Source organism: Rhinolophus sinicus, linkage group LG02 (assembly GCF_036562045.2).
Source record: "Rhinolophus sinicus isolate RSC01 linkage group LG02, ASM3656204v1, whole genome shotgun sequence".
Taxonomy (NCBI): domain Eukaryota; kingdom Metazoa; phylum Chordata; class Mammalia; order Chiroptera; family Rhinolophidae; genus Rhinolophus; species Rhinolophus sinicus.
The window spans coordinates 102,888,253-102,911,444 of record NC_133752.1 but is presented as its reverse complement, the minus strand read 5'-3'; the positions used below and the strand labels follow the sequence as shown (position 1 = coordinate 102,911,444).

The 23,192-nt window shown below is 39.9% G+C and overlaps 1 protein-coding gene across 1 annotated transcript in view; it reads right to left on the bottom strand.

Annotated features, from left to right (window-relative positions):
* The window catches only part of ITIH5 (inter-alpha-trypsin inhibitor heavy chain 5), a 73,856-nt gene that overhangs the window by 37,273 nt on the left and 13,391 nt on the right, over nucleotides 1-23,192 (bottom strand). The window contains exons 3-5 of the mRNA XM_019738263.2: nucleotides 18,507-18,670; nucleotides 17,493-17,594; nucleotides 14,055-14,305 (exon numbers count right to left, since the gene is read on the bottom strand). Of these exons, the coding sequence (XP_019593822.2) occupies nucleotides 14,055-14,305; nucleotides 17,493-17,594; nucleotides 18,507-18,670 (517 nt within the window). The remainder of the gene's footprint in view (nucleotides 1-14,054; nucleotides 14,306-17,492; nucleotides 17,595-18,506; nucleotides 18,671-23,192) is intronic.

Below are 23,192 nucleotides of genomic sequence, written 5' to 3'. Positions count from 1 at the left end.
AAACATTTAGGTGTAACCTTAACAGAAACCACAGAGCAGACCTGAGTCTTCTATTATTTGTACTTAGCAAGGGCAGGAAATGGGGGCGGTACCAGAGAGCCAGCAAATAGGAGCATTCATTCCTGTAGAACGACAGCTGTATGGAGGGTCTTATGCTTCCAACAGAGGTGCTCATCTGAAGACGGAACTGGGAAAATCTCGATGACACATTGACAAGTGCCAGCCCCCTGTTCACCAGCCTGGTAGATGGGGGGATGGAGGGGAAGGAAAACAGGCTGAAAAATGGAAAAGTCCTTGAACTAGAAGGAAACTTGCATGTTCTCTGGAGTCAACCTCTCACTGATTATTGTCAAATCACCAAGAATGAGAAGCACAACACACTAGCTAAGCACTCAGGATCATGAACAACTGAGGAGGCCCTGCATTCAATACTGGCTCTACCTCTCATTGTCTATGGGACTTTGGGCAAGTTACAGAGCCTTGGTTATCTCATTTGTTAAACGGATTAATGGTCTACCAAACTCACACTATTGGAAAGATTAAGTGATGTAATGTACTCAGTGCCATTCTGATTCATGGGAAGCAGTCGTGCTAGCTAACATTATTAGGAAACTTAAATATATACAAAATAGAAGAAAGGTCAGGGAATTAAATGTATGACAATATGTCAAACTTGGGATACTACGAAAAGGAAAGAACTGATATTTACAACACAGTTGAATCTCATAGTCATTTTGAGTAAAGCATGAAATACAAAAGAATATTTTCTATGCCTCTATTTATATAAAATTGAAGAGCTGCACAACTTGTCCACGGCAATTGGAGTAGAATGGTGGTTACCTTTGGGGGTGAGGAATGACTGGGAAAGAGTATAAGTCGACCTTTTGGAGTGGTGGAAATACTCTTGACCTGGAAGTAGCTGATTGTGTGTGTACATATATAGAAATCCATCAAGCTGTACACATAATGTGCAGTCTGACAATTAAGTTCGCAAACTCATCCTAGAAAAAGTGCTACATACCTCATTGCTCAATATCACTACGGTCACTTTCAAAGAACTCCCCTTGGGAAGCTATGTACTGACATCAGCGCCTTGTCCATCCTTCAAAGCAATTTTGGAACTCTTTTTCTGGAATTGCCATCAGAGCTGTCGTCATATTACCCTTGATGTCCTGAATGTCATCAAAATGTCTTCCTTTCAATATTTCCTTTATCTTCGGGTAAAGAAAGAAGTCATTGGGGGCCAGATCAGGTGAGTAGGGAGGGTGTTCCAATACAGTTATTTGTTTACTGGCTAAAAACTCCCTCACAGACAGTGCTGTGTGAGCTGGTGCGTTGACGTGATGCAAGAGCCATGAATTGTTGGCGAAAAGTTCAGGTCATCTAACTTTTTCACGCAGTCTTTTCAGCACTTCCAAAAGTAAACTTGGTTAACTGTTTGTCCAGTTGGTACAAATTCATAATGAATAATCCCTCTGATAGTAAAAAAGGTTAGCAACATCGTTGCAACAAGTTCATGAACTTAATTGTCAGATTATTCATACACTTTATTCTACATGAATACCCCAATTTTTAAAAAAATTAAAGTCATTGGGAGTTGGATAGCAGAATACATTAGGTGCACTCAGAGTAATTCCAGCTGGCGGAACTCGGACTAGGGAGAGAGTTCCCGGGAAGCACTTTTCGTGCAGCATCAGTAACCTCTAAGACACATGTCTTGTTGGCAGAGGCCGCTTTCCCTGCTCAGCTCATTAGAAGTGTTGGAGCCAACCCTGGGGGACTCAGTCACCCACCGGGACGGTGTAGAGCAGTTCTCACGGTGTGGTCCTGGACCAGCAGCCTCAGCGGTACTGGGGGACTTGCTAGAAACAAACTCTCGGGCCCACCCAGAAACCGTGAATCAGAAACTCTGGAGGTAGGACCCCGAAGTCCTATTTCTAGCAAGACTTTCAGGTGATTCTGGTTCCTGCACAGAGACAATGGTCACGTGCCTTTGATGTATGTGATTGGGTGGCACTCAGTGGCCTCTAAGTTTAACATTCTACGATGTCTGACAATTAAGTTCGTGAACTTGTTGCAATGATGCTGCTAACCTTTTTTGATATCAGAGGGATTATTCATTATGCATTTGTACCAACTGGACAAACAGTTAACCAAGTTTACTTTTGGAAGTGCTGAAAAGACTGCGTGAAAAAGTTAGATGACCTGAACTTTTCGCCAACAATTCATGGCTCTTGCATCACGTCAACGCACCAGCTCACACAGCACTGTCTGTGAGGGAGTTTTTAGCCAGTAAACAAATAACTGTATTGGAACACCCTCCCTACTCACCTGATCTGGCCCCCAATGACTTCTTTCTTTACCCGAAGAAAAAGGAAATACTGAAAGGAAGACATTTTGATGACATTCAGGACATCAAGGGTAATATGACGACAGCTCTGATGGCCATTCCAGAAAAAGTTCCAAAATTGCTTTGAAGGGTGGACTAGGTGCTGGCGTGGGTGCATAGCTTCCCAAGGGGAGTACTTTGAAGGTGACATTAGTGATATTCAGCAGTGAGGTATGTAACACTTTTTCCACGATGAACTTGTGAACTTAATTTTCACACCTCGAACATTACTGTAATTAGATCTGACTCTTTATACTGTCAGCATGTACCTACTTTTTCTTGTTTCAATCTCTCATGGAAATGCTCTTTACAACTACCCTGAATTAACGCCATTCATGGTTGAATGAAAGCACTGGGGATTAAAAAGTATAATTTTTCTCTTCATAATTCATTTGACTAGGCTCTTTGATATAAGCCATGAGAAAGGGTAGTGTATTATTATTTTAGTTTCCTACTGACCTCTGATGTTCACTAGTTCATGATGAAAATTCATGACATTTCCTCTAAATGGGCCTATTTTATATGCCCAAATTGGGGGTTGATTCTCAGTTTGGTCACTCACCAAGAGGCCTAGCTCCTGAGGCTGATTTCCACCCATTAAGAACCACATGGTCAATGAAACCCAGTAAATTTTCCACTCCCTCTCTTAATTTGGCTGGGAAAAATTCCAGAGTAATATCTCTAGCAAATAAAATTCTCTTATTTGAGGAGGAAAAAAAATTAGTCAATGAAGTATAGTATAGGCTGTCCCACAATCACTGACCAAAATCCCAAAACAGAATAATACCATTCAGCTTTTCCTTACTGTTGACCACCACAAAATAGTTCACAGGCATGATGAGCTCTATTAGCAGGGCCCTCAGCAGTCACGGGTTGTGTTCTAAAGATAATGAACAGGGCAAGGGAAGAGGTTGGGAGCAAACCAAGTGGGAGAATCTGACCTACTTTTCCAATGAGAACCCACATGTCTTTCCCTCCTGTTGGTGTTTTCCTTCATGCCCACTTGGTTTGGAGTAGGAGTGAACTGTGGCAATTGGTCTGAATTGGAGGAAGCTGAGTCTTCTAACGTCATCTTCCTGTTCTAATCCGGGCACCTGTGGTCTCACACAAGCTAACCTTTAGGGGCACACAACTGCCTCCAGTGTGTCCTCAGTGATATTCAGTAATGGCTCTTTCTTTTAATACTCTGGTGATTGGCTTGAATTGTGTCTTTGTTGCTACCATCAAAGGGTAGTTGCCCAATTATTCTCAGTACATTCTCAGGACACCAGCATCCCCACGATGCTCTCTTCCTGTTGAAAGCCCAGTATTTTCAAACAAGAAAATATGTGTTATGGTAGAAGCCACATACCACTGAAGAAAGTGGGCTCTCGAGTTTGACGGACTCAAAATGACTGACTTAAGATCTGTGAGCCTCAGTTCCACATCTGTTAAACGGGAGTAAATCCACATCCTAGAATCAATGTCAGAATTAAGTAAGATCACATATACAAGGAACTGAGCTTGCTGGCTGGCACATAGTAGGTGGCACACAGCTACCTCTGATGGTAGCAATAAAGACACAGTTCGCCACTTCTTAGCCACCAGCCTCTTCCCCTTCAGAAGTAGCTTCTTTTTCTCCCTAACTAGAATGAAAAGTTACTCGTGAGTTTAAAATACTCTTCGATAATATACACGTCACATTTTACCATAATGGGTTTCTCTACATCACTGAGGGCTTGGTAAAAACAAATAATCATTATTTGAAGGGGATAAGAGGCACACTTCAATAAACATTCATAACAGAAATTCAAGAATGTTTATATACAGAACAATCTCTATAAAGTACAATGCAGTTAGTAGCTTCCCAAGAATCCCCTGAAATTACATACATAATTTTGCATGAAAGCATACGTGTTTATTTTCTTTCTGGAGAGAGTGTCCATAGCTTTCACCAGATTCTCCAAGGAATTAACATAAGGTTAAGAACCATGCATACAGTGTGATTAAATTTTCCTCTCATTGGTTCTCTTTTGTAATGACAGGCACTTCATATATTTTGTATGAAGGGTGAAGAAAACAATATATATGTCTTTAGTTTTGTCCTGGAACATGGATGTTATTCACAAATAAACATTCTCCTCCTAGACAACCACATGGGGGGCGGAAGGGGGAAGGAAGCCAACTGCTATGTAACATAACTAAAGGTGAAAAGATTTAGGAGCAAAGAACCACAGCCAAGGACATCAGCTGGAAGCCACGCCCCTTTGAGTCCGTGGACAGAGGGATTTCCTGCCCTGTTTCCTGTGGACCTGGGGTTCCCTACTGTTGGAGAAAAGCAGCCAACACCTGGTGATTGTACAAAAGAATTTGCACACAAACACTGTCCACTCATTTCCCCTTGGAAAAGTGGCTGAATTATCTACGTTTATTTATGGACCTGCTCCCCTGGACTTCAGTGGGGAGATTTCTTAAATACAGGGCAGTCAAAAATACTGAGAATAATTGGGCAAATATCTCTGACGGTAGCAATACAGACAGAATCCAAGTAAATCACCAGAGTATTAAAAGAAACGATGACGGGGATGTAATGTACAGCACGGTGACTATAGTTAATGACACTGTGCTGCATATTTGAAAGTTGCTAAGAGAGCAGATCTTAAAAGTTCTCATAACAAGAAAAAAAATCTGTATGATGTATTGTTACATTGTGATGGGTGTTAACTAGACTTATTGTGGTGATCAAGTTGCAATACATACAAATATTATTACATCATTATGTTGTACACCTGAAACTAACATAATATTGTATGTCCTTTATACTTCAATTGAAAAAAAATATTGGCTGGGTCTCAGGGTAAAGTGAGACAATGAAGATGAGAAAGAATTTGGTTAAATACCTTCAGAAGTCCACTATTATATATAGTTTTCTTACTGGAAGAGGGTTTTCTTCCCTATATTGATATTTGGTATTTTACATCCTCTGGGAAAATAGCATTCTACAGATATGGCAGCTACATATAGTATAGAATAATAACTTAAATTTACAGTGAAAGGAGTTCAAATTCAACTCTATCACTTTACAGTTAAGTGGTGTTTGCCTAGATTTCTTAGTAAAGCAGTTTCTTCACCACTTATTCAATGTTCTTTCTTCCTAAAAGAATACATTACTGACGCTCAGTTTTCCCTCTTTGATTGACTTCCCCAGAGAAAATGTGCATGAAAACAAGAGCAACTAACTCACGCATTCTAAAAGCAGTTCACCCCTAAAAACATGCATTATCCCTTCCCGATATCATTTCATGTCCATTGAGGACCTCAGTACTAGATGCCCTAAGCACTTGAAACTGAACCAAAAGTAGCATTAGAGCAACAAGGGAGTAGGAGGGGAGAGGTTTCTGTTAAATTCCTCTATATTGTCCTTGTGCCTGCAGGCAAAACACAGCCCAATCCTTCAGAAAACCTGGGTGTCATTTTATAGATTCAACCTTACAGAGGGTTTGCTCTTTTTATTGTTCAAAACTGCCTACTCAACAGTCCCAATAGTATGGCTACTATCAGAAAAAAAAAAAAAAAACAAGCAAATAACAAGTTGTTGGCGAGAAAGTGGAAAAACTAGAACCCTTGTGCACTGCTATAAATGTAAAATGGTATAGCGATATGAAAAACAGTATGGCGGTTCCTCAAATAATTAAAAATAGAACTACCCTATGATGCAACAATTCCACTTTTGTTCTAGTAGAACTGAAAGCAGGGTCTTGAAGACCCTACATGCCATGTTCAAAGCAGCATATTCACAGTAGCCAAGAGGTGGAAGCAACGCAAATGTCCATCCACAGATGATGGATAGACAAAATGTGGTCTATCCATACAACAGAATACTACTCAGCCATAAAAAAGAAGGAAATCCTGACACATGCCACAGTATGGATGAACTTTGAGGACATCATACTAAGTGAAATAAGCCAGTCGCTAAAAGACAAATATTGTATGATTCCGCTTATATGAAGTACCTTGACTAGTCAAACTCATAGAGACAGAGAGCAGAATGGTGGTTGCCAGGGGCTGGGGGAAGAGGAATAGGGGGTTGTTATTGAATGGATATAGAGTTTTAGTTTGGGAAGAAGTAAAAATTCTGGAGATTGGGTGCACGACAACATGAAAAAAGTCAACACTACAGAGCTGTGCACTTAGAAATGGTCAAGATGGTAAATTGAATGCTATGTGCTCTTCACCACAATTAAAAACTTTTTTTAATTATTAAAAATTGCCGACTCTGGTTCTTCAAGGGCAGTGACAACGTGGTAGTCATGTGTAGGTTCCAAGTGTCTAGCACAGTGCCAGGAACATGGTGAGAACTCAACACGAGCTTGTTGAATGTGTAACGTGAAGATGACTCAACACATCAGTACACAGTTTGGCAGGCGGACAGAGGAGCCCTTCAAGAGGGTCACCTAGAAAGTGTTTTGGTGGGTGTGGCAGATGCTCTTGGTAACCAGTGTCACATGCCCTAGACCCATCTCTGGTTTCAGCCACAGCTGTGGTGGACAGTGCCATATGCCCAGACAACATCCCACCTCACATACCAAACTAAGACGCAGAAAAAGGAAGAAACAGATGAGGTCTCCCGGAAAAGAGTAGGTTGCTCACCAATGTCAAGTTAAAGAGACAAAGCCACCCTTCCGGGTCTCCCTGAGCCATCCTGCTCACAGTTGACCTTGACCGAACTACCATTGTCAGAACAAACAAGATAACATGGGTTCTCATATCGGTATTAAAAACCAAACCAAACAAACCCAACTATGAAGCCAAATGATTCATACCTGAATAATTTCTGCACTGAACAAAGCTGGAAACCCTCACATAACAACCAGATTGTTTCCTGGCAAATGTACAGAGGCCAAAGAGGGCCATGCCCTTCCAGCTGCAGAGTGGAGGCTGGATGGGGGGAGGGGAAAGCACGGAGCAGCAGGGAACTGGACCTGGGTGGGCGATCAGTCACAATGCAGCCCTTGAATAGGGCAGAGCTGCCAGATTTAGCAAATAAAAAGACAGGATGCCCAGTGGAATTTGAATTTCAGATAAACAACGAATGATTCTTTTTTCTTTTCTTCCTTTTTTTTTAGTATAAGTATGTCACAGATATTGCATGGGACATACTGTTTATCTGAAATTCAAATTTAACTGAGCATCCTGTATTTTATCTAGCAACCTTGGCAAAAGAAGAAGAGATCTAGATTTTTATAACCATCCTTTGGAATCAAGTTCTGTCTCCTAATCCCTCCCTTCACAACAAAGTAAGAGAGCTGACAAAGTTCATCAACTTAAACCAGGAAAGTGTTGAAAACCTAATAGCCTTTTCATTGTCAACCACGAAATTTGTTATTATTCCTAAGGTCATTTGACAAATACTCAGTGAGCGCCCATTCTATGGCTGACACCATGCCACCTGCCTAGAATACAATTCTAAGAAAGACTTGACAACAAAAGGCAAAGTCATGAGGTTCACAGACCAAGCAAAGAAAAACGTAAAATTTTAAAACAGATTCAATCGACCCCTTCTAGGGCATCTACTGAAATACAAGACATTGTGCGGGTCTCCAGTCAGAGGTGACTTGATCTGGCGGGACATGTGGCTGGTTACTAGCCTTTTCTCAAAGACCGCTACAGCGTCACCAACCTCATCTTCCACCAGCCAAGGCAATGAAACTGTATTTTGCATGGTTCTCTTCTTTCTAAATAAGCTTCTCAGTTCTTAAGATTATCTGAAGGTCAACATTGTATAGGAAGTTTACATAGGGGTGATACAATTGAAAAGCAAACCGTAGATTGAATTCCACCTAGTCCTATTATTTGCCTTCCCAGGCATGTAAAGGATGCAAAGCTGACCCCTATAGAGCACAGCAAACATGGCTTCCAGGGCACTTGAAGAAGTGGGATTCTAATGACCAAAAATGTGATGTTTTTCATTTTATGTTTTTGAGCTAAAATTCATATAATATAAAATTAACCACTCAAAAGTGTACATTTTCAGTGCCGTTTAGTACTTTCACAATGTTGGACAACCACCACCTCTATCCAGTTCTAAAATCACTCCCAAAGAAAACTCTGTAACCATTCAGCAGTGCCTCCCCGTTCCTTCCTCCCCCAGGGCCTGGAAATCACCAGTCTGCTTTCTGTTTCTATGGATTTATCTATTCTGGACATTTCATATCCATGGAATCATACAACATGTGACCTTTTGAGTCTGGCTTCTTTCACGTAGCATAATATTTTCAAGGTTCATCCGTGTTGTAGCTTGTGTCAATAGTGCTTCATTCCTTCGTATGGATGACTAATATTCCATTGCATGGATAGGCCACAATTTCTTTATCCATTCATCTATGATGGACATTTGGACTGCTTGCACCTTTTGGCTATTGTAACCAACGCTGCTATGAACATTCACGTACAAGTATTTCAATTCAAGTATTTCAGGTACAAGTACCTGTTTTCAATTCTTTTGTGTATATACTAAGAGAAATTGCTAGGTCATATGGTAAATCTATGTTTAACTTTTGAGGAGCCACCAAACTGTTTTCAACAGTGGCTGTACCACTTTACGTTCCCACCAGCGATATACAAAGGTCCCAATTTCTCCACATCTTTGCCAAAATACATTTTCCATTTCTGTTTCTTTTTTTACTATTATAGCCATCCCAGTGAGTGTGAAGTGGTATGTCATTGTGGTTTTGATTTGCATTTCCAGAATGACTAATGCTCTCGAATATCTTTTCATACGCTTGTCAGCATTTGTATATCAGCTTTGGAGAAATGTCTATTCAAGTCCTTTGTCCATATGTTAATTGGGTTGTTTACATTTTTGTGTTTGAGTTGAAGAATTTTTATACGCTCCAGACACTAGACTCTTATCTGATATATGATTTGCAAATATTTTCTCCCATTCTGTTGGTTATCTTTTTAAAATGTTTTGTTTTTTTTTCAAAGAGCACAAGTCGATATTCTACCTTTCTACTATATTCAGTGTGACACATGGTCAATGATAACCAGACACCGGGAGAACACAAAGACAGTTATGAAAGTCTCCTCGTTCCTGAAAATAAAATTTCCTTTTTATGTCAAATTAGGGTGATGTCACATGGGTCCCTTAGTTTTGACAGAAACAAGGACTTGAGATTGCTTGAGAATTCTAGCTGGGAGGCTTGGAGACAGAGGTAGCAGCCCAGGAGAAGTCTTAGGGAACAAAGTGGTAGGAATGAAAGCCAAATAAGCTTGAAAACAAGAAGCCAAGGCTGTGTGAGACAGCCAGGATGAATGTGGACATAAGCCAGGCTTCCAGAGGTGGGACCCTCTTCTCTCACAGTGGTGGGGAGAGTGGAAAGAGCAGGAGAGGGACAATTCCCACAGGCTCAGGAAGCCATGGTGGGAACGCAGGGAAGTAGAGAAGCTCTTTTGAAACCAAAAATGTGCTGAACGATCATGTTTGCCTTTTCCGAAAGAAGATGGGACACTTAGTTTAATGAGCTTGAGACGGTGTTAGAAGGACTGCACCAACTCCACTGAGACGGCCTGTCAATACTTGTCCATCTCAAGGTTGGTGAGAAGTTGGGCATGAGACAAGGTTATTTCCCACCAACTGTGTGAGTAATTCTGTGTTGGCCTGTAGCCACTGGTAAAAACGTGTTGGTAGAAAAGAGGAATGATACACATTTTAATAAAGATCAAAAGTCAGATTATTCTCAGGGTCTGGGAAATTAAAGAATTAATCCTGTTTAATTTATAAGCTGCTTCAGGAGGTCAACATCCAGACACAGTTAACACCCCTAAATTCTGCTGGGAAGTCCAGAGTAAGGGTTCCCAACATTTACTGAGGATCAGACGACCTGGGCTGCTTTTTAAAAATGTAGTTATCTGAAATCTACAGTCAGAAAGTGGTTTAATGGTTGCCTGGGGCTAGGGTGGGAACCAGGAGTGGCAGCTAAGAGGTACAAGCATCTCTGTGGGGTGATGGAAATGTTCTAAAATTAGGCTGTGGTGATGGTTGCACAACTCTACAAATGTACAAAAATCAGGGAATTGTGCACCTAAAAAGAGTAAATTTTATGCTATATAAACTAAATCTCAGTAAAACTGCTTTTCAAGAAGGCAAAGAATATAAAGGCTAAACTATTAAAGTCAGATAGCACCATACTTCTTTAGTGGTAGAAAAAATATTCAGCATTATTCTTTAATTTTACAAATAAATAAACATATTAAAAGCACTCTTTTTTTTTTCAGTGTCTCATATAAATTCATAGAATATCAACCAAAAATACAGCGAGTTAGGCTTTACCCTAAGAAATTCTAATTCAAGTGTTTGAGGGAGAACCCAGTCGTCTATATTTCTTTGTGTTTTTGTGTTTGTTTGTTTTTTTTTTGACCTCTCAAGGTGACTTAGGGTTTAGCCAGGTTTGCGAGCTACTGGATAAAACAGGCAAGGTTTTATTTCTTACTTTGTTTATCTCATTTTATTTTACTCCTAGCTATCAGGGATATCATCACAAATGATAAAACTTCCTGTTAAAAAAAAAGGGGGGGTGGGGATAGTGGAAATACTACTTTTAGGGCTATGGGACAATAGGAAGTTTGAGATTTTAACACAGAGAGTGAAATAACCACCCTTGAATTTGAACCAATCACATAGATGGAATATAGAGCTCAGTGTTTGCCTTTAGATGACCACACATCCCAAATATATTCCAGGATAGTCTGAATTTCAAACATTCTTTCTACTGAGGCCATAAATCATCAAAATATTTTAGGGGAGAAGAGCTGGGTGTGGGGGACAAAGGAGAGAGAGAGAGTCTTGCCCTTTCACTGCGCACCAGTTTGTCATCTTGTAGGTTCTGAGCCATGAGTTACGTAAGTCACATACGCTTTGAGTATATAAGTTAACTATTTTAATAATCCAGAGGGTTTATTATGCCTTTTGGCTTCCAGATCACACCTCACAGAATTTGTTTACAGATTGAGAAGGACCGCATTAATCTACGATTCCATAGCCGTGGGCCCAATTCTGACACAACAGAAAAGCAAACTGGGGCAAAGATAGGTAATATTGCTTTTAGCCTCTTTTGGTATTTTCAGAGAACTAGGGAGAGACTGGAAGTTGAACTCACCACCTCAATATTTTACAAAAGCTCCCTAAGAGGGTTGTTACAAAGATTGAACAAGATATTGATCCAGGCAAGTGCTGAATCTAGTATCTAGCACGGAGCAATCCTTATCTAGAATTGCTACCCTAAAGATGAAAATGCATCCGTGGTCACAGATCTGCTTAGAGAAATTCCAGAAGTCTGACTTCTTAACAGAGCCTGCCCTATCAGAGGAATGTACTGGCCGGGGTCCACATTCACGCAATTACAGCTCATGTTTTGATGCAAAGCCGAGTCTAGTTTGATCTCTACCCTGGATTTCTTTTGGAAACACGCAATAGTGTCCAGACAAAATCACAACATCTGTTCCTCTTCTGCTGAGGCTGCCATTTTGCAGAAACAATCGCTGCTGAGCTCTGAAAGATGGCAATGAAGAGCAGAAAAAGGCAATCCCTCCACAGCACCTGGCCCGGGGAAATGCTTGGGAAACCACCATGCTCTGGAGGGAAAATGTCTGCTCTGCTATGAAGACCTAGGAAAACAATTTCCTTAAAAATAAACAGTTCCCAAGAGATCAATGGTCTGGAAAAATTCCTCTGAGATTCTCTCAGGCCCTGAAAAGTAAGCAACTTTTCAGCCAACGATCATAATTCATAACCCCTCCAAACAACACACGCACCACAATCTCGGAAGAGTCAGTGGTTCTACACAAGGCAAAACATAGACGTCTCATGACTGCAGTAAAACTACCCTCAGAATCGCCTGCCAAGGGCCTGGACACACCTACCAAGCCCTGGACATAAACCCCAGACACACTGCACAGCTGCTGTGCCCTTTCTGAGACCCTACCAACTCTCAGACTCTTCCCCTGCAAACATATTTCCTTCACACAGTTGTACATAGAAAAATTTCCCTATAAGTTATGATCAGGAAAAAATGAAATTTAAAATCATTTTTTGTTAGTCGTTTTGGTTTTTGGTTTTTTTTGTTTGTTTTTTGCTTTTCATCTCTAATTTGCAGACACTTACTTAGCTATCTACTCTTTAAAAGGCATTGTAAGGAGACAAAAGTTAATTAGACAAAGACCTGCCTTCCAAATCACTTACGATCTAATTGGGGAGATAAGATTTGCAAAGGAAAAAAGTACGTATAAGATAATAATGATAATAACAATATTTAACAATTATTAAGCTCTTACTCTGGCCCAGGCACGTCACACATACTAACACATCCCAATGACCCTATGAGATAGTTATCACCCCTGTTTGGCCCACATGCAAGCTGCATCTCACAGGGTCTAGGTAGTATTTTTCAACGTTACAGTTAATAACTGAACTAGAATCCGTTAACCATACACGGGGCTGCCTATATGGCATAAGAGTGGTGTATTGTATCTCATGCCATTTCTGAATGTCAGGTACCTTGACAATATTCCTAACTTTTCAAATTAGATCTGGATTGAGAGGATCAAACTCGGTGTTTGGAGTCAACATATATCAAAAGACCTGAGTCCCTCACAGACCAGACACACTCCAGTGTTTGAGGGTAAATTCCGTATCGTGTGGAGAGTCATTAACTAAACTGTGTGCTGGTGAGGTAAGTATACTTCCCATACTGTTTATTCTTCTATAGACCAACTCCAAGTCTGGACTATTTTCACAATGTTCTCTTATCCTACTTGTCAACTCATTCCTCCACTCTCCTTCCTAAATATTCATTCCTAAATGTTCGTGCACAAGAAGCCTTCTTGGGCCACGCTCCTTGCAATCACAGGGGTTGAATTAAGATTCTGCACGTTCACTTGTCACTTAACATTTGCCTGACCTCAACATCACAACAATCTGAAATCTTGTCATTCTGATCCTGGTGCAATTTTTTTGACACAGCTGTCTTGCTACCCAATGTGACATTAAGCCTTACGGGTATTATAGGATAAGGCACACGCAACTGAATATTTAATATAAACTAGTAGTTTTAAACATAGATTTTAAGAAAATGATCCCACCATCCCTCACCCCTAATACAAAATGATTATTTTAAATAACTTTCTAGTCTTTTGTCAGCTCTATAACATATTTAACATTATATGGTATGTACAGTTGTGTCTTTTTTCCCCCTATCACATGCTGAGTTGTGTGTATAACCATCTTTTCCTAATCACGTCCGTATGGTTGAATATTTAGGATGAAGGAATGTTCTTGCTACTACAAACATTATCAAACAGGTTCATGTATGTAACATTCCCAATATTTTAGCTGTTTCACATCGGTTAGGTTCCCAGAAGTGAGATTACTATGGCAAATGGTTTAAACCTTTTTAAATCTTCTGATAGAGGCTGGCTTTAAACACACACACACACACACACACACACACACACACACACACACACTGTACAGGGCACTGTCTTTGTTTTGTTGCTATCTTTCAGATTCCCGCAAACACTCAGAGCCTTTGTTGAAGGGGTGTCATGCGTTTTATAGATTTCTCTAAGGCCAGCGCCCTGCTCTGAGTTACCCCAGAAGACCTGAGGATACCCAGCAAGAACCACTCACCTTCCGCCCTCCCGCTGCCCTTCTGTCTGCTGTTGAGTAGAGGAAGCACCTCCAGCGACGCGATGCCTGACCTCTCCAGAATATTCACCTCCACCATCAGCTTCCCCACTAGCTGCTGGGGTCGCACGCTGATGACGTGCTCGTACTTCCCCAGACGTCTCTGCAAGAGCTCTTCATAACTGAGGAGGAAGACAGCTTTGTCCTTGCTGGGAATCACTACGGAGGCTCTGAAGATCTCAGTCCCCTTCTCCCTGCAAGGAAAAGAAAAGGGAACAGAGGGTCAGAGAAAGCCAGGTTCCCTCGAGTCCCCTTGGGGTACACCAAACACTCTGTGAGGGTCCTTAGAAATGAAAAATAAAAGTTAGCATTGGGAAGAGAGATAAAAGCCTGCATTAGAGCAAGGTTGCAAAGGTGCAAAGAATACTGAAAAGTAGAGAATTCAAACACTACTGAACTCTCCTCCCTCTCCCTGAGTCAGACTGAGGGGGGCAAAGGGGAAAGGGGACACTGAAATAGGTGAACTGCTGGAAAAGAGAGCTTTGGGGTCACAATGTGAATTGCATTCTCCTCTTTGCAGGGATGGCCAAAGGAACCTGATGTTTTACACAACTTGAAATAGCTACTACGTGAGGTTTTATATCTTGGTGAAGTTTGGTGGATGTGTTTAGGAGACTCAGAGTGAGGGTTCTCTGTTTCAAGATGGCAGACTGACCATCAGCGGGAGAGTACAGGATTAAACCGAAAGAATAAGTAGGGTAGGGGCAACTCTCAGCTGTTGGGACATTTCAAAACATTTCTGGAAGACTTGGAGATTCAGTACAGCAAGAACTCTACAGCTCAGACTATATAGGGAGGGACTATAGCAAAGAAGAGAAACAAACTGTCTGCAGAATTTCAGAGACACTGCAGGCTCTGGTTCAGGAGGACACCACAAGGTGGGAATGAGAAGGGGGACCAAAGATAGGGAGGAGAACTCCAAGTCCACATATAAATGAATGACTAAGATGACATACTTCCTACACTCCTTTTTCCCAGCGCTGAAAAGAGACACAGTGTTTGTTGCAAGTGTTAAGAGGGAAACGTTTCATTGAGAGCTAAGCAGAATGAATGAAAAAAGACTAACACTTCAATTCATTATTGTCCAATTTCAGAACGTCAGGCAGAGAAAACAAATAAAAGGAATGGTACTAGACCACATTAGATGCACCATCAGTAATACTGAATGTTGCAAGGCACTGGAGCAATGTCTTCCAAGTTTGGAGGGTACATTATTATGAATCTTAAATTTAATACACGGTCAACATTTTAATCAAAGTCTTGGAAAGTTTGCCTCTCACACGCCCATTTTAAGGCAGTTACTTCAGAATACACTCCAGCAGGTGAAGGTGAGAACCAAGAAAGAGAAAGATATGGAATACAAGAAGTAATGAAACCAACCTAGATGAAAATGAAAATCAGGCAGAAAAATTCGAGAACCATATGATTTCACTCTTATGTGGGATAAAACTGAAAGCAACAAATGAACAACACAAACAAACAAATAAAAAAATCATAGACACAGACAACAGCCTAGTGGTTAGCAGAGGGTAAAGGATGGAGAGGGGGTGGTAGAAGAAGGTAAAGGGGGTCAAATATATGATGATGGAAGGTGAACACACAATGCAATATATAGATGATGTATTATAGAATTGTACACATGAAACCTATATAACTTTAATAACCAATGTCCCCCCAATAAACTTTATAAAATATAAATTTAAAAAAAGAAAAGTAAATGAAAAGATGTCCCAGGGTAAACATTACGTGACAAGGCTGTAAAGCAATGACACTCTTCCATGGAGCTGGAGACACCCATTCTTCCATGTCTAACAGCTCTGGAATCAGGCTGTCCCTCCCCAATCAGTGATGCCTTCCAGTTACGTTTGGCAATGACATGGATGTCACTGCTTGCAAAAACTTGGTCACAGCTCTTCATTTAGTCACCATTTCAAATGAGTTATGTGTCTCGCTAGATGTTAATAGCGACGGACAAAATTGTTTTATCTCATAAGAAAGACAATTAGAAACTCCAGGAAAACCAGACATGTATATGTTGTGATCTAACTAAACTAAACTGTGGCATGATTCTGAACAATTTATGAACTGTAGAAAAAGATAATGCTGATACAGTACATCTAACAAAGACCACTTGGGATCCACTTAGAGTCTAACAAAGTTAGGTTTTAATAACCTGCTGTGGCAAGGTAAACTATGTACCAGAGGCATCATGGAGTACCCTGCCAAACAAAGAAGGACACAGGGTTATTATAGGATGGGAGAAAGGGTGGAGTGTAGGTAAAATTAAATGAAACAGTGTTTGGAGACTCACAGAAAAGCAAGGCTGTGAGTAAAGCATTTAGTATCAGCCAGGACTGAGAAACAAACTCAAGTTTGTTTGTTCTTAGAAACTACAAAATTAAGATAAATGTGGACTTTCGTGTCCGATAACCTCTTATCTGAAGCTGTGGAGCGTGGTTGTTTTCTGTATTAAAGTGAACCCATGACTCATGTGTTCCATTCTCATTAGTAGGATTTCTAACAGCAAAGTTTCTGGTAGTCTATGATTTTAGAAAACAAGCTTTCTCAAAACTACATCCTTTCATTAATGAACCAAACAGGTTTACACGTTCTCATTTTACCTAGATACTAAGGTCATTTTCCTTCAAAGGGGCTGGTAGCGAGGGAAATAAAATCTTAGTACTAGGTGGCTCTGCAGTTAACCTCATTTATGTATGATCAAAAAATAAACGCTATTTACTGGTTTTCAATGTTTAGATTCAGTTCATAAACAAAACCAAAAATACAAATACTGTGACAGATCAGAATTTAAATGTTAGTAACTCTGACAATGCAAAAATAAATGATTAGGTAAGAAAAGACAGGTGCTTGAAATGGAATTGGAAAGGTAGGATGAAGTGTAAGAGAGGGAATGTTATCAAGGAAGACGGTATAATGTTATCATGTAAGACAGTGTAACTGCTCAAATTGATGGAAGAAGAAGGAATAATAATGTAAAATTTTGGAATACAAGAGGGAAAATGGGACTATTGTAATTATGCTAAAGCCTCTGTCTTCATAGCAGAGAATCAACAGATAATGTCTGAGTTTTATCAAGAAACTTTTAAAAAGCAAGACTATCATGATATTTACAGTTAGGGAGGTAACTACAAAAAACTACAGAACTATTAGAAGTGAATGTTTTAGGAAGTGAGTACTGGTAAATGGGAGTGTTAAAATCTTCCTTTTTATTATAAACCCTTATCTACTATATTGTTAACCAGGTATATTTAATTATTATGATGATAAAAAAATTTAAAAATACTTAAAGGAAGGAAAGAGATCAAGATGGCCAGACAAAGAGGTAGAAAATGGATTAATTCTTAATTAAATGGCACTTACCCATTATCTTCTGTGGTTTTATTCCTTTTCTCTTTTATCTTATCACCATTTTTCTTTTCTCGCTCTGTAATTTCTCCCTGATACACCTTGTCTCCAATAAGCCTGAAACACAAGAGACAGCTGTGTTACCAGCTTGCACTTCCGAGACAAACTTAAACATGGATCTCATAACTATGAAAACACTAGAAAATATTTTTACTTGCCTCTTAGCTATGCAAGTATATTCTAGATCGGGCACTACCCTTGAATCACTCGTTTCATTCTATGGCAATTTTCAACCGATCCAAATGGTAAGACCCAACCCAGGATGCCTCTGTGATTCTCCAGGAAGAAGTCAGATCTATGCAAACCAACTTCCATGATGATTCACCAACGTGAATCGTGCTCAGGCGTAAAATTCAGACCAAACACCTACCCTATTTTGCAGATCTTTACTGGTTAGTTCAGAAGAAAAGAAGAAATATGTCTTGCCGAGCAAAGGTTTCAGGCTGTCTTATCATTCAGATCTCAACTTAAACATCGTCTCTTCTGAGCCACCTCCCTGATTTCCCGACCTAAACGAGCCCTCTCAATCCTACTTGCCATCTTTATAGCATTTGCTACTGTCTGACAATATCTGATTTATTGATTTTTTTACTTATTGTTATTATTATAGAATTTCTGGAGGAGAGCAGTACTGTCTTTTTAACAGAAGTATACAATCACTTGGAAGTGTGTGTGGCCCTGAATGGGGACCCACTTATTGGAGGGAAAGAGAGAAAGAGGGGAAAAAAAGGGGGAATGGAAGGAGGGAAGGAAGAAGAAAGGAGAGAAGGGAGAGAGGAAGGAAGGGAGAGAGGAAAAAAGGAAGGAAGGAGGGAGGGGAACAAGAAATCAGCCTTCTGACCCGTTTACCATCCACTGGAAAATAAATTCTCAGAGCCAAAGACTGTGGGCCACACAGCATCTCAGGCTCACCCTGACCTCCCCACATAGAAATCTTTGTTCCAGGGTCTCTGACCATGAGTCACCTACATAGTGAAGTTGGTGATGAAGGCTGCGGCTGGAATCTGCATCAGAAACTCAATCTCCTGGTCCTCAGATGCTCGGTTGAGCATTCTGCAGGAAACCGTCGTGAAGGCATAGCGAGAAATAATGGTCGACTTCACCGAGAATTCTGTCATCAAGGGTTTGGTTTTCTGTTAGAATTAACACACAGTATTTTCAGTGATGTGTGAAAGCATGATTCAACCATTTTGGGGGTAGATGGAAGTCTTTTTTCTCCATAAGAGAAACAACTTTCACTTTGGGAGACACTGGCATGTAATTCTTTGCTTCTTTCTTTGTCTCTCTTGATTGTCCCACTTTTTACCCCCTACATTTGTAAGACAACCGTGGTTGAAATACCAGTTTATGATATAGAAGCAAATCCTTTAACCGAACTTGAACAAATAAACAGTTAAGATGTCCAATTTAAAAGAGAATATGCATTGCTTAAATAGATTAATGAATTGTTGGAATTTTAGAAGTAATGTACCTCAAGTACATAATATTTTTCTGTTATAAATGTTTGGGTCACATTTATAGAATCACTGAATTGATCAAAAATCAGAGCATGCCTAAAGAAATTCTCATATTTTCAAATTAATTTCAACGTCCACTTAGAGACCCTGTATTCTGGGCTTTCCCATTTGGACTACAATCACATTATAGTAAAATGGGAATCAATACTGAGCTCAAGAAAGTATTTGGAGAATGAGCACCCCGAAGGAAAAAGGAAAGTCTATGCTAATTAATTTTTTCCCCAAAGCCTCTGATAAGCAGTATCTGCTCCTTTAGGAAAAAGTTTGATCCCTGGTCTACACTATTTAAACAGGTAGGCCATGATATCAGTCTTTTATCTATCTTTACTGACTGGTGTGTTTTAGGAAGAGATCTCAAATTATATACTCCATAGATACTTTTATTTGACTTGCACAATCTTTAAAAAAAAAAAATTAAGTTTAGGTGATAACACTTACAAAATTGGGTAAGTTCACATAAAAATCTATAATGCCCATTTCTCTTGAAACAGAAAATTGGGCACTCTGGCTGCACATTCCCACACGACCGGGAGCTGCTGGCACTAATGGTGGCTGCTACTTTAGATCAGACCCACATTCCAGACTCCCAGCTCCAGGACCTACCAATCCCAATCATCTCACTAACACTGAGACCAACAGAGAGTAGTCATTTTCACTGCGTTTTTACTGGAGTTTCCTTATTTCACACTCATTGATGTCCTCTGTTCTACTAGATTAAAAATGGCCCAAGTGTATACCTATATTCATAGCAGCATTTTTCACAATAGCTAAAATGTGGAAGTAACACAAGTGTCCATCAATGGTTGAATGAACAAACAAAAGATGGTATATATGTATAACAGAATATTATTCTTCCTTAAAAAGGGAGGGAATTCTGACACATGCTACAACACCAAGAAACCATGAGGACATTATGCTAAGTAAAATAAATAAGTCACAAAAAGACAAATACTATATGATTCCGCTTGTTTGAAGTTCCTAGAGAAATCAAATTCATAGAGACAGAAAGCAAAATTGTGGTTTCCAAGGGCTGGGGGAAAGGCGGAGTGGGAAGTTACTGTTTAATGGGCACGAAATTTCAGCTTTGCAAGATGAAAACAGTTCTGGAGATGGATGGTGGTGATGGTTGCATGACAGTGTGAATGTACTTAGTATCACTGAACTGTACACTTCAAAGCGTTATGGTAAATGTTGTGCTATGTGTATTCTACTACAATAATTTAAAAAATGAAAGAAAAATAATAATACTTTTTTTTGCATGGCCACAAATCCTTTGCTTCTCCTGTTTTTGAGAGCTGGAGTTTAATTCCTTTCCCTTTCAATCTGGGCCTTAGTGACTTGTTTCACCTATCGAATCCACTGGCAGTGATATCCTGGGACTCTGAGACCAGGTCACAGGAAGTCTCACCACTTCCATCAGGTCTGTCGAAACACTCTCTGGAGGCCCTGCGTGACCATGTAAGACTTGGACTGTCACACTGGAGAGGCCATATATAGGCACTGCAGTGACTGTGGCCGTGGAGTCCAGCTGCAGCCATGCCTGCCCGAGGGCCCAGCACGTGAACAAAGCTGTAGTGAACTGTCCAGATGAGCCCGCCTGCCAGCTCAATAGCACAGAGCAACCTGCACGGACATCATGTGGCCAGAAGAACCACTCAGCTGAGCCCTCCCCAAACCTCTGCCCCACAAACAGTGCAATAAAATGGTTGTTGCTCTAAAGCCACTGAATTTGAGGAATGGGTTTTATACAGCAATAGAAACTGGAACACCTGCCTGGTCTCATTTGCATTTACTGTGACTCACGCTTGAGTGGGATTGAGTCATTTTGTTGGTTATTTTGAACTCTTTGTTATTTCTGATCTTATGCCTTTTATTTGTTTTGTGTTGTGAACTAGACTTCTGCATATTAGAAATACCCTGAAATCCTACTGAATGAAGTTATGGTATAAATTATAAAGACAAAACATAAAGAATAAGAGACTCACAAGTCCAATCCCCTTGCTTTACCAACGTAGGCCAATCAGTTTACTGCCCCAGGTCTCACAGGTAGGAGGTAATAAACCCAGCGTGAGAACCTGGAGTCACTGACTTCCAATCCTGGCCTCTTTTGTGAAAAGATTCAGAGGCAGTCTGGCCATTCAAGGCTTTCTGCAGTGACTATTGTTAGGTGGCCAATAAAATACAGAACTCCAAAAGCATGCTAAACATAATTCAGTCTTTGTTGCTGATTCAAAAGTTACCTGTGAACCTCAGTGACCATCCATTAAATTGTCAACATTCAAGACATAGGACATTAAGCTGAACCCATTCTGCAGTGTTGTCATATTCTGACATTGTCCAAAAGTTCTTACCAATCTATGTAGCTCTTTTACATAAAGGTAGAGTACTAATAGGGGAAAATCTTAAGTTTACATTTTAGGTAAACAGAGTGTACAGCTCTAGCTGCACAGCGTTCCAAATAACGTAGCTCCGTCAGTAGTAGTCCTTGCCCAGCTCTAGTTTCAAAATAATTAAAAATCTCCTTCTTGGTACACTTGAGACAATTTTTGACATCATGTTGATTTGTTCTTATTTATAAGATGATTATCAATTATAATTTCATTGAGCGTGAAGTGTGAAAATTAGAAGACACCTGACAAAATACTAAATTTAACCATACCATTGCATCTTCTTTGGACTTAAATTAGATTATGGATATAGTAGAATTTCCCATAATATTACATCAAGAATAAGAAGCAAAGTTTATGGGCCCAAGAGACAGGCTGATGAAAGTTTTAGGAAACTATTTTCGTTTTACTGCTTCTTCCCAGTTACTATTTTCCCACGGGAGCCCCTGCTGTTATTTATGTGTCATAGCCTTTGCCTTTGTATCACAGCATTGTCAGTTTACAAACTACTAAAGTCAATTCTGTACAAACCTATGCCCCACTCCCTTTTCTCCCCTTAAGCTACCCATCCCTTATCTGCCCCGGATCGATTGTAAACTCACGAAGAACAGGCACAAGACTTACTCCATTTTTTTCACCCACAGCTCTCAGCATAGGGTAAAACATAAAAACATTTATGGAACTGAATTGAATTTTCTGAATCTTGAATGATTAAAGAAAAATATATATCCCCAGAAAAGGAAATTTTAATAAAACAGTGTTTATTAAGCACTGTGATAGACTAAATTCTATGAATGATGGGGAAGAAATATTACATATGGTTCCTTCTCTCAAGGCACTATGATCACACTGGGAAGAAAGTGCAAAAATAAAAAGCAACATTGGAAAATATAAGGAGATAGATACACACACACACACACACACACACACACACAAACCAGGGGTGCCAAAAAATGTATACAAATGGACACTTTGGTCAATGTTGCTCAAGCAGTAGTTCACCATAATCAGAAGTGTCTGGATGCTAATGGTAACCACTTTGAGCACCTCTTGTAATTGCAGAAGTCAAACGTGATTTGTATTCATCTTTTGTTATCGGTGTATATTATTACCATTTTAATTGTTTTTTCCTTCTTAAAATGTGTATACATTTTTTTGGGCATATATATATATCCATGACTTACTGGCTATAAGGCCTTACAGTTTTCAGAAGAAACAGAAATCAGTGACATCTGTAAAAGAAAGGGTTTTAAAAAGCTGTAGAATTTGTATGTGATGAAAGAGAACAGAAAGAACATTCTAAAAACACAAAATTCATGGAAGTTGTAATGAGCCACATCACATTCCTGGAACCGAGCAGTTTAATCAGAAAGAAAGGCACATTGTAAGAAGAATACTGACCAGGGACATGAAATTTTCAGGAAAAGGAAACCCCAAAAAGCCAAGTACAGAACTTGGAATGACAGAAGTTCATGAAAATGTGTCATAAAAGGAAGGATATAAGACAGGTACCTCAATTTTTCCCAATGCATGGTTCTTAAAAAGGCAACATGCTTTCTATTTTTATATTTAAGTCATTTCATTTGGGGATGTCAACCGGAAAACAGGGCAAATATCAAGTCTTCCTGTGACATCATAATTTCTTCATTATTTTCCTACAAAAGCTAAACAGACGGAAAAGCAGTTTGAGGCAGGGAGTGTCTTAATTAGTTTCTCAAGGGGCCAAATGTTTCGTGTGACTCATCTGAGTC